Source organism: Hakea prostrata, chromosome 10 (genome assembly GCF_041222555.1).
Source record: "Hakea prostrata isolate BN-2017 chromosome 10, UWA_Hpros_2, whole genome shotgun sequence".
Taxonomy (NCBI): domain Eukaryota; kingdom Viridiplantae; phylum Streptophyta; class Magnoliopsida; order Proteales; family Proteaceae; genus Hakea; species Hakea prostrata.
In genome coordinates, this window is record NC_142609.1 from 1,795,326 (window position 1) to 1,807,330 (window position 12,005).

The 12,005-nt window shown below is 37.9% G+C and overlaps 1 protein-coding gene and 1 non-coding gene across 2 annotated transcripts; both read right to left on the bottom strand.

Annotated features, from left to right (window-relative positions):
* Positions 1-5,682: 5,682 nt before the first annotated feature.
* On the bottom strand, positions 5,683-5,754 carry TRNAM-CAU (transfer RNA methionine (anticodon CAU)). Its single transcript has one exon. It is a non-coding gene; the product is annotated as a tRNA-Met (tRNA).
* A 26-nt stretch (positions 5,755-5,780) lies between these two features.
* On the bottom strand, positions 5,781-8,973 carry LOC149001397 (uncharacterized). Its single transcript, XM_089136098.1, has 4 exons — positions 8,190-8,973; positions 7,853-7,953; positions 7,333-7,403; positions 5,781-7,242 (listed from the first exon to the last, which is right to left on the bottom strand). Exons 1-4 carry the CDS (start codon positions 8,622-8,624, stop codon positions 6,563-6,565), a joined length of 1,287 nt encoding a protein of 428 aa, XP_088992224.1. The 5' UTR covers positions 8,625-8,973; the 3' UTR covers positions 5,781-6,562.
* Positions 8,974-12,005: the final 3,032 nt, after the last annotated feature.

Genomic DNA, 12,005 nt, shown 5'->3' on the forward strand with positions numbered 1-12,005 from the left:
ACATCTCTGGTGGTGACTGGGTGTAGGTGGCCACTAGACCATTCAATATCCTGAAGGTTGTCATTGTCATGGAAGCTGGCCTTGCATATTTCTGGCACCGAAAAGCTTATGAGATGAACTTTGTGGTCACAGTAGTACTTTTAACATGATTTCAACTAATTCAGAAGCAGCTAGCAGAGCTAAATGCAGCTTTCAATGACCGTATTTGATGCTGTTATTTGCACACATCACTCAGACATGCTCATGGTGGAAAGGATACGGTCACTAACATCATCTCAGTGTGACATTTTTCTTTCAGGAGTGGGGTATCCTATCCAGCTCAAAGTTACAAGGTAACCTTCCCCAACAAACCCCAAAAAACTTGTATTTTGGTGCCTTTATGCCATGCAAGTTGCATGAATGCCCATTGATTGAGATTTGTAAATTTGTAGTTTCCACACAGGTGATATCTGACTACTCTAAAGGCTATGTCATTTTAATGATACTATTCTCTTCAGTATCTATACCTTCTGGATAGTTTTGGAATCATGCCAGAAAGACAAGGATGTCAGATGGCTTGAATTGGGTTTGGCTGGGAATCCTAGGTTTAATTGATTGTGGTTGCTCAGGTTTCAGTGTTAGCTACTTGAAAATTATTGATAACAATTTCATTAACACAGACACACAAAGACACAGTTTGCAGATTTTAGCTACAGCGATCTGCGAACCAAGAGGAAATTTACACCACAAAAGGCACAGTTGGGTTGTTCATAAGCCTAGGAACTCTGCAATTTGAGGAGCATACATTCTCATCCTTCAAAACAATCCAAGAATGTACATGCCCCACCTATATGGCTATATGTACTGTTACTCTTAGTGTAGATTAAATGTTTCTGGTGATTGTTAGCCATTTAGTTGTCTGTCCATTCTGGATAATCAAGTCACTGGAATTACCCAGGAAGAAATCCACTTGTGCAATTAAATGGACAGAATGTATAGGAAACATCGTAGAGGGGACCACTGGTTTGAACTTCTTGGCTCTACTTCCATGTCCACCACATGTTTTGCTGTCTGTGATATTAACTATGAAGTGTATGTCATCCATTATTCTTCAATGGCACTAGAGGTATATAAATCTATGAATATACTTATCAGTGATAGAGATATTAAGAAAGTTAGAATCAATCTTTATGTTGTTGACCTGGGTAATGCCATTCAAAGAGCTTCTGAGTCTGAATCAGTCTTATGGTGCAGCTGGTACTGAATCCTCAGAGCTTCCTTCTCATTTTTTTAGGTTGCATTATCAGAGTTTTGGTATTCTGGTCTGGGAGTTCAACATTCTGTTAGGCAGTGAAGGATTTTTGGCCTGCCATCTGGGTTTGTGTTACCATCAAGGACACCAGGGCTAGTATTGATTCTGAATTCATTTATACTCTAGTTTGGGACCATGAGTATAATGGGCTGGAAAGGTATTTGGTCTTTCTTGAGTGGGAAAACTTTTAGATGATGTTGTTTGGTAGGCCATATGAGGTTAATGGAAGAATTCCTCTCTTCTGGCTTTCCATCAAAGAATTCTTAACTTTGTGGACCAAATACAGAGAAAGCTAAATAAAGGGCCCTCTCTGATCTGTTACCTTGTATATTCTCTTCTGTTGTGTACTGTGAAATAAATAATATGAACCCAGAAATAGAAAACAAAAATTCTATTTTTATAGCTCTTGATCAACTATTTAAAAATCTTTTGGCAGTTCTCAAACCTGGATGCCCCAAGCATAGAGAAAGTGAGACACAAACAATGAAACAAACATAAAAACAAGATGGTTTTATACTTTCTTAAGGGAAGAGAAGAATACAAACAGAAGTTGAGCTGGTAGATGGAAACAGGCAAGATTCCATTTCCCTCACAAGGGGTTTTCTATTAGTTTTTCTCTCCCACTCTGGTCATGTTCGTTTCATGTATGGGAAGACTCCATTCCTAAACCACATATTCCCATAGTAAGGAAAACCCTCTCCATGAAGTCAGACCTACAAATTCTTTAAGGGGACTGTTTCAATCAAGATCAACCTGACCCCTAAAAACTTAGATCCAGATTCTCTGTGTCTATGTAGAGCGTGCGTGCATCCGTCCGGCAGCACAATGCCCCACCCGTAGTACCAAGTAAACAAGTCAGGTACCATGGGCAGGGCATCGTGCAGCCGGACAAATGGACACACGCCTTGCCTGGATGCGGAGGATCTATATGCTAAAAACTTGGGCTCAATTGATCTGATTTCAACTCCGATCTCGATTCGTCAAACCCTTGGTGTAATAAAGAGAGTCCAAGAGGCTTGTTTTGCTAGATATTTATTACTTGGATGACGGGTATTTAGATCTTTATGTACTTCCCTCATACTTTTTCATCACTAATTAGAAAAACGGTCCACCACTGAATTCTGATGAGAACAATCAGAGATTGGTCCTCTAGTAGGTCTTACTCTTAATGTATGATTAAAAAAATATGAAAGAACACAAACCTCTAACTATTAAGGTAGAAGATCAGGACCGTAGATAAAATATGAAAAGAGCACAAACCTCTAACTATTAAGGTAGAAGATCAGGACCGTAGATGAAGGGGCCTAACTTGTAGGATTTTAACTAATCTCATGGTCCCCACCACCTTCCCCAAACCCACTCAAGCATCAAAGTTTATCCAAATCTATGAAATGCGAGGAGGGAGGAGGGTGGAGGAGAGCCTTAATTTAAGAATCATATTTATCTTTGTTTAGCTTTGAAGAAGGATAAGAGATGATTATCAACAAAGAAAACTATCAATTCTTATCTTAGCATCAAATCACCATGATTTGGTCTGCTTTTCTTGTTGTAAAATACAGAAACCAAACAAACTTCTGGTGTCACGGGTTCTCTATTATTTCTTGTACAAATCAAAAGCACAAATTTTTCTTCCCTTCCCACATTAATCATCAATAAAAAACCTCCATGGCCTACTCTTATGATGTAATGGCCCCTTAGGGCCCTCAAGCCATTATCATAACGGTTGGTCTTTTCCCTACCCATTTATAACATTAGCTTCGACCCATCCACTGTTAAAATGTCAAAGTCCATTTGCACTTTTATCAATGGTCAACTTTCAAAAGGTAACATTTACCACCAAAAAAAAATAAAAAATTTAACAAGAAGGTGAAATTTTTTAAGACTTTGTCTTTTTTTTCTTCTTTTGAATCTTTTGAGTCATGAAAATTAAAGGAGGTGAGATTCAAAGATGGTGTGAGCTAAATGAGAAATGAATATATCCATTCTCAATTGTGAAGAAAATAGATAGAGTGAGGATGATATAATATGCTCGCTTTTGGTCTTTATTCTACGAGACAAGCTAGGAAGATTTTATCTTCCACTTCATGTTCGCATATTGATAGAGGATAAGGAACCGTGCTGATCTCAGTCATTGCCAATATCGATATTGATAATTGGTGTTGTGACGTTGTTATTCTTCAATGGTCAACATAAGCATAATCAAGAAAAACAAAAAGAGGGTCAACATAAAGAAAAAAAGAATTAAGTGTCTTTTGGAGATTTATAAAAGCATTTAATAGCAAAGGTACAATATTACTTAACGTTTAACTGAGAAAGTTTGCAATGACGGACATTTTGTCATCTTTTACTGTAAGAGAGGTATGTTCTTAGTTTTATTGTTTTACACTTGAATAAAGTATTAATAATGGGTTCAACTATAAATATTGTTTGGCTAAACAAAGTAGTTATTTTAAAGTTGGACACAAATTAAAGAACATATATGAGAGAAACATATATCATTTTGGGATAAAACGTTAAGAAACATATTGATATTATCTCGTTATTTTAGTACGAGAAGAATATGTAAGAAATACAAATACTTTGAAAGCCTTATATTGTACATTGGCTAATATATCAGGGAATAACAATAAGATTGACTAATACGATTGAACTGTAGGAGATCGAAACCTAAATGAATGAGAGGTACTACTGAAGATTTGATGATCGTCAACATTTCTATCAATCAACAATTTCAATACCTCTTGACAAAAAAAAAAAACAATTTCAATACCTAAGTCTAGGTATCATCTTGGTCATTAAGAAAATAGTTTTCTATTCAAGGGTGTGACTCATACCACAACTCCTAGCATGTATCCATTTTGATAGTAGTGAATTTTGTGTCTTGATTCTTACGAATTTGTCTAATATTGTAAAAACATCTCCAATTCTATTAAAAATATTCTCCTAATAAAGTTTTTTCCAACTGGAGGACCAAGTGTCGATTTTTTTTCATATAGAAAAAAGACCTAGAGCAATCTCTTCTAGAGCAGTCTCTTAGGAAAATTTCAAAGTTACAAGAAGGCCACAACCCCTAACCCTTGAAAAGTTATGTCCATGCTTCTCTCCATGTTAACGACATTTTTGCTTCTTTACATAAATACACGAAAATTGTGCATAGACCATACTCTTGAAGAGAAAATTACTTCCTTAAGAATATTGTTTCATTTGTTTTTGTATTTGGGTATGTACCTTCAGCAAAAATTTATTACTATTTTGTTTATTTAAATTAAAATTTCCCTTTCTAAGTATGTTTCAACAAATTTTTAATTATTAAATTCCTTTTTCTTTTATTTATAAGTCTCCATTAATAGATACCTTCCACTTTTACCAAAAAAAGATTAAAAAAAATAGATGCCTTCCACTCTTACCACAACTAAAGGGAAACGTCATGCCATCCTAATCAACAAAACCTTTCTGTTCTGATGTGGACCCTGACTATCCGATGCTTGCCACGTGGACTGATTCTAAATTAATAGACTTAAAACCCTGTTGAAAAGTTGTAGAATTAAAAAGGTAGGCGTCTAGAGACGTAACCGGTAACCGCCTACGGCCGTTTTTATTTTGTCAGAACATGTTTAGTTTTACGAGTTTGCTGGGGCCATTTTCACCGACACGTGCCCTTATAAGTGTCAACAAGAAACACGGCCTTTGGTGAGGTCCAACTCCCATTGTTTTTCTCCCGGTTATTTATTTGTGGTCAAAATAAAGCCTTAAATTAAAGTAAATTATAATATACCTCGTGGGAGGAGGAAATTTCTGTCCTCCAATGTGACTCAACCAAAACCGGCTGGACCCGATTGGATCGATAAAAAGAAACCAGACTTAGGTTACTATTGAATTGATTATCAAAAACTGAATTATTATTGTCACAAAGGTATACTATTTTCTCAAGTCTTATAAAAAATGTCCAACCAACAAATAATAGATCCATTGATAGATCGAAAGAACATTTTCTAAATTTGAATTTCTTGACATAATGCAATTAAGATGGAAAGAGCCCGGCCAAAATTGTAGCTTAGTTAAGATTGCACTGTCTCTTCTCTCACTGTTTGGAAAGAAAACTTTTGCTTTTTTGTCTTGACTAAGAGAATACCTCAGAGAAATAGAGGTATAGTTGTTATCCAATATGTCATATTCAGATTCTTTGTTTATATGAAAGAGAATATTTTCTCACTAGTTGGATCTTAATAAGTGTTCAATCTCAAAACAAGATCCTCGATATTTTTTAGTAAATTAACAAGATCCTCATTTTTCAGTGAATTAGCTAAAACAATGATTAATGGTGTTTTAAGTTTTAGTTTGAAAATATTAATGTTTTTTCTCCTTTAAAAAAAAAATTTGTAAAGCAACTCTATCAGAGCCAGGTTTCGATCCTGGGACCTGTGGGTTATGGGCCCACCACGCTTCCGCTGCGCCACTCTGATTAGTTATTACTATATTAAAATAGACGTCATCAAGGCTTTCATTCAACAACCCGAAAAACACACTTGGGGACACAAGTTGTATCATCCAAGATCCAACCATGAAGTGGTGCTTGACCAATTTGTTGCATACGATCAACAACGCCACTTTTGCTAGATTGTCGACCGTAACGTGGCTTCTCTAGGAACATAGGAAAAATGACATGATGTAAAGTTGGCTGCAAAAAGTAGAATATTCGAAACCACTGCTTGAATAGTGAATGGAATAGGCTTCGTTGCATCCTATAAATAGAGATCAACTCCTAATTATCAGATTCAATCAGTTTTATTTATGTTAACGGTAAAAAACTATTACGTATATGACATTTAACTTTTCTACAAAGAGGCGTTGGTCATTGTCAACTAGCCAACTCTTTGATAGTGAACTGGCAGGGATAATTTTGTGTAATTTCTAGAGACATCACCTTTCCCATCTATTGTTTGTTGTATGGATATCTATATATTAAAACTAACTTTAAAGAAAAATATCATTTTCTGTATGATGATCCTGCCACGTGTTGATTCTAGGTATAGGAAGAGTGGAAATATCATATCATTCTCCTACATGTCATATCAAGATTATAATAAAGGACTTATAAGGAAAGAAATAAAAGCAGCATATAATTCAAAAGAGAGAATGAGTATGAACGGAATAACAGAAATAAAGCCCAACAACATCATAGTTCATGCACCACTCCTACAGTCCTATTTCTCCACAACCAGATCAACAAGATTCCATCAACATGAAACGAAGCAATTCACCATTAATATATCATCTTACCATGTTTTGAGCAGTTGGATCAGAAGATGGTGGTAGAGTTGCTAGTGCTGGTGTAACATGTGTTTGGCCAAGCAAACTGCTTATAGATCGAGCCTTAACTATACCAATCTTCTTTTTCTTTCTTGTATTCACCAATGGCTTCTCATCTTCATCATCATCATCATCGTTTTCTTCGTCGTCTTCCCATGGTTCGTGTTCTATATTCTTCATTGGTTCCTTCTTTTCTTCCTTGATGTTCTTGGATCTGCTAGCAATGGTGGAAGCACGGTTACGAACACTGGTCATGCTTCTGAGTCGTCCTTTACCCAAGTGATGTTCACACAGAGAATAACCCACAAGGGTTTGTTGACAACATCTCCATCCCCTCCCGTTCACACGACTGCACCTTGAACCCTCCATTATCACACCAACACTTCCTCTCTTCTTCCCACCTTTACCATTCATCACCACCACCACCTTATCTCCTTCGTCGTTTTCGTCTTCATTTTCTTCCTCATTTTCATCGTCTTCATCAACCCATTTCTTTGTTACCTTACTTCTCACTCTGGTTTTCATTTTCTTCTCCTCCTCCTTTATCGTATCTTGCTGTTGCTCGCTGATCTTCCTGTCATAGCTTCCTCTTCTCTTTTTCAAAGGAAACGCTTTCTCTCCTTCACACCATCTCTCACCTTCTGCTTCAAAATTCAAATCATTGAGACCAAACAGATTCTCCTCATGCACAGAGACACACACAAGAGATGGATGGAAGAAGTCATGCATACCTTGATGAGACAAAGCCGATGATGACGCTGAGATTCCAACAGATGTGTTTGCACCAAGGTTATTCTCGTTCCTGTAACCACCAACACACAAGGCGCATTACAGCACTACTAAGTTCATTGCTGCTAAGATGCACCACCACAACGATCATCACATGTAATAATAGGAAATCCTAAATCCGCCACCACTGCGGCCAGCGACGCCGCCACCGATTGCAACATCTCGTCAGAATAATTATTTTTTCATTTTATTTTCGAGAATTCCGAAGAAAAAATTAGCAAGAATTAGGTATAAAAATTCGGCAAATAGAGAGATGGATGATGGAGAAAAGCATATGAAGTTGCATGTTGTATGATGATGGTTGAAGTGGAACACCACATATATACATGTTAGATGGAACCCAAAAAGGGTTTCTTATACCGGAAATAGTATACTTTGCAGTTTTAAGCTGAAACGTTTCTTCTTCTTCTGCTTCTTCAACCAATACAATAAGAGAGAAAGAGACAATTTGCGGAAGCCTACCTCTGATTGGTTGCGATGGCCAAACCCTCGTCTTCAACATGCTCTTGTCCAGTTCCTCCGGCGGTGGCGGCGCTGCTGCCAACGACAGCTGCTTGAGAATCCTACAGTAGAAGAAACCAGTTAGAGAGGAGGAGGAGGATCATCGCCGGTAACGGTTGCACTCATGTCGGCAAGATATGCACCGGAGTTGACGGTTAAACTACCAAACGGTGAGAAGAAGCCGGTTGAAATCACGGCCGTCACCGGAGTCAGTGCAGTTTCGGATGGAAAAAAATGAGGTTAAAAGAAGAAAAATAGATGATAGGAGAGAGAGAGAGTATTGAGTTAGAGAAGGAACCTGGAGATGGGAAGAAGGAGAGGGAGTTTGGTGCATGTGATCGCAGCAATCGGAATCGCCTTTGTTGTCGGGCTTCACATCTTTCTCGGTGCCGGCGCAAATCCAGCCGTCGGTTCGTCGGATAATCGTGAGCTGCAGATCGGGGCGTTGGAGGAGGAGGTTTGGATTTGGTGAATCACGAGGTCGCGGAGGGGATATTCTGCTCCTGATTTGAACAACGGAGAGATCAGCTAAGCGGTGCAACCCCCCTTCAGGTGATTGAGATTTTGACGAAGGTAGAAGATGAGGAGGTCTTGTAGAAAGGAGATCTGGCGTTGCAGTTGCTTGTTGTGGTGTAACTTTGCCGAGTGAAGAAGAAGGAGGAGGAGGAGATGATGATGAAGAAGATGGAGGTGGAGTTGGGGTTGGAACCGGCCATCGCTTTCGGATCCTCATTCTGTAAAGCTGTTTATGAGATTCAGGTGTTGCGTTGCTTGCAGAAGAGAGAGAGAAGATGAGGGTTTTTCTTCTCTTCTCGTGTGGACAGACCACTCAGATATTGAAACGCCTCCGGCAACCTTAAAATGGAATGCTGAGCGAGTAAGATAATTCTGAAGCTCAGAACCTGTGAAAAACTACTCTATTTCATCTCTGATCAGAGATGAAGATGAAGATGGAGATGGAGATGGAGATGGAGAAGATGGAGATGGGAGAAGAGAATCTGAGAAAGAGAGAGAGAGATGGGTTCCGGTGTTTTGGGGGTTTTCTCTATATCCTCATCTTTTTCTTTTAGTTTGTTGCACCACACATACATACTCTACTACAAAGGCAATTGCACTCACTTACCCACACGCAACGCGCGTGCACGCTGGATTTCTGTTTTTCTTTTTTTCTTTTTTTTTTTTTTGTACTACGGGAGTTACAACTGGCTACTGATTCTGCCGGTGTAAGAGTACGGAAAGCGTGACTTTTTGCTGCTCCATAATGGCGCGTAACCGGAAGAGGCATTTACAAATACTCAGAATAGAATTAATTAATAAATAAATAACAGCAAATGGTGGTGGAGGGCTGGAAAGGCAAACTCGGGAGAGTCTCATGAGTAAGAATGGATGCTTGTGCTGGGTTGGGTTGGGTTAACCTTATTGCTGGTGTAGGTGGGACCAGCCGGCGGCATGCACGTCTCTGGTTTTCAGCTCTTTACTGCTGGTCCCGCCTCTCATTCCACACTAACCAACCCACGCATGACTTTTGATTTCCTCTCCTCTTCGACTCGGCAGAAGTACGTATTTCCTTGATACTTCTTTACTATACAATAATCGTAGGATCCACATGAGATATCTAATCTATTGTGTGGTGAAAAAACATCAAAAGAACACATACCTCTCTCAGACAAAAAAAATGATTTAAACTCTCATGCATGAATTAATTGGTCCCTCCAAACTATTTTAATGTCATGCACTGTCACTATGGTATATGGAATGATCCTTTTTTCTGGTTACAATGGTATTTTGATTGATCCGAACCCTTGATCATTGTTTCATGAATGGATATTGAATCACTCGATTCCTATCGAACGCTAGTAATTCTTAGTTAAAAAAAATAATTGTGATACACCCCCACACAAACCCACATAAAACATAACGTTTTCCTTTCCCCCTTTCCATGTGGTATGTTGAATTGGTAATGGAATCACCCAAAATCAGTAACGAGAACAACCCATCTCACCTCTAAGTTATGAATTGACTTAAACCTTACAAATCTTACCAAAATTTTAAAGGGAAAAATTAAGATCTTAAATTTAATATAAGTTTCTTATTTGTTCAAAAAAAAATGTTAGGAATTGGTCAAAAATTATGCCCTAATCTTAAATATATTACACATTTGACGACTCTGAAGTAATGTTTAATTTGTATTAAATATTGTATATATTTCACTAATAAAATATTGAACTAGATCAGTCTGGATCTGATATTTTACCTTTATATGTGTTTTAAAAATAGTTGACATTTTTCAACGATGTTAGCTTTGATTCAATAACGATACAATGGATCTGATCTTGAAACATGTTTCGGAATAACCGGAACCAGTATCTATCAAACCGGGCTGACCCATGGTTTATTCCGATAATCCAAAGCTGATAATTAGAGAAGGTGGTGGTGGTACATGGGACATGTGGTGTGGCTGTTACAGTGTTAGGTGATTCTTTGTCGTGGTCCATAGTGGGGGGTCATATAAAACACATGACATTGCATGTATAGTTGGCCACGTGGCCAACTCTATCTGGAGAGCCTGCGCAGAAAGGTGGAGCATCACACATGAAGATGACGTGGGCTACCACCTACGCTCCACCATTTTACCTGCCACGTGTTACCCAAAGAAACCATCCACGTCCTTTTTTAAAAGTTTCTCTCCCCTTTTTCTTTTCGATAATTTTTCTTTTTCTCTCCTCTCTCTCTCTCTCAAGAGTTTATTAGTAGAATTAGAAATGAGTCCAGATCAGCGACCTGGCCGATGCTTGCCAACCACTAATACGGGAGGTCACAGCTCACAAGGTATTACTGTGGGTCTCACCGCTTCTTAATTTTTTTCAATTATTTTCCATTTGTAGGCCCTACCAAATTACGTGGTTGAAAAGTATAACAAAGTACTCTCCATCAGGAGAGATGATCTGGACTCAACTATATATGGGTTTTGATCTCCACGCTTTGCGATAATTCTTAAGCCAGTAGAGGAAAAACCTGTTTGTTTTTTTCTTTCTTTCCTGCAGAACTCCAGCTAAATTTATGAGGAGAGATGAGAATCATGGGATCCGATTGATTTATAGGTGCCCATGGATTTAATGGTCAAATTTCAGTCAAAGTTGGTGAAGAGAGTCTATCTACTCTCTTCGCCACCAGTGAAAACTTTCAGTCTTTTTGCCACGTGGTCTAGAAGTGGATCCTTTTACTAAATATACGGTGGAGAAGTGTAAGAGAATACAACCCTCTTTCTAGGAGAATTATAGGATACTAATTCAAGGAGAAGACGAGTCCGGATCACCTCCCCATTTCTCTGCTAACACTTTCTTACAACACATTAGTAGTAGGACCTACATGAAACTCCACTGGAGGTCTAATCTAATTATTATATCAATATTTTGTAGTGAAAAAGAGTAAAAAAAAAACATGTTTTCTCACTCACGAAGAGGTGATCTAGACTCCGAAAGGATTGACAATGGTAAAGGAGCTAGATTGGACTTGCTGGCCGTTTACGTATGGGTTACAAGCAGACTAAGGTGCCGTGGTTTGCTAGGAGATGATCAGAGATATCTTGAGCCTCAAGCATGTGTTTAGAAATTTTATTTTGTTACATCATGTTGGAGAATTGAACTCTTACATGGACTTTTTGATTGCAAAAAAAAGGTCGCCAAAAATGGGTTTTTTTTTTTGTAGAATTGGTTATTAACAACCACACATGATGCTAAGGTCTACTTTATGCTGTAATTTTTTCTAAAGTTAAATGGGAAGGTCTACATCATAGTTTCAAAAATCAGAATCATATTAATTGATTCTATTTCTAGTATATTCCCAAAATGGTCAAATATTGGATTATAGTAGTTAGATCAGTGAAATTTGCTGGTGAGATTTGTTATGTAGTGACTCAATTCTTGTATTTATTTTTCAAGATTGACTCACATCATGTATTTATTGGTGGACGATTTAAATGACTTGTTTTTAAAGATCTGTCATAAAAATAACGGACTTGATGAAGCATAAACCCGTTTACTGTCCTTTTTTTTTTATTCAAGCGGCGAGATTGAGGCTAGAGGTAAAAAAGTCATTTTTTCCGCCCATTCAA

What these genes read in the sequence shown, in the direction of transcription:
- LOC149001397 (XM_089136098.1), bottom strand. Translation starts at nt 8,624, where the DNA reads ATGAGGATCCGAAAGCGATGGCCGGTTCCAACCCCAACTCCACCTCCA. An exon ending in GCCATCGCAACCAATCAGAG is followed by an intron (nt 7,404 to 7,852) that starts GTAGGCTTCCGC and finishes TGGTGGTTACAG; the next exon opens with GAACGAGAATAACCTTGGTG. An exon ending in ATCGGCTTTGTCTCATCAAG is followed by an intron (nt 7,243 to 7,332) that starts GTATGCATGACT and finishes ATTTTGAAGCAG; the next exon opens with AAGGTGAGAGATGGTGTGAA.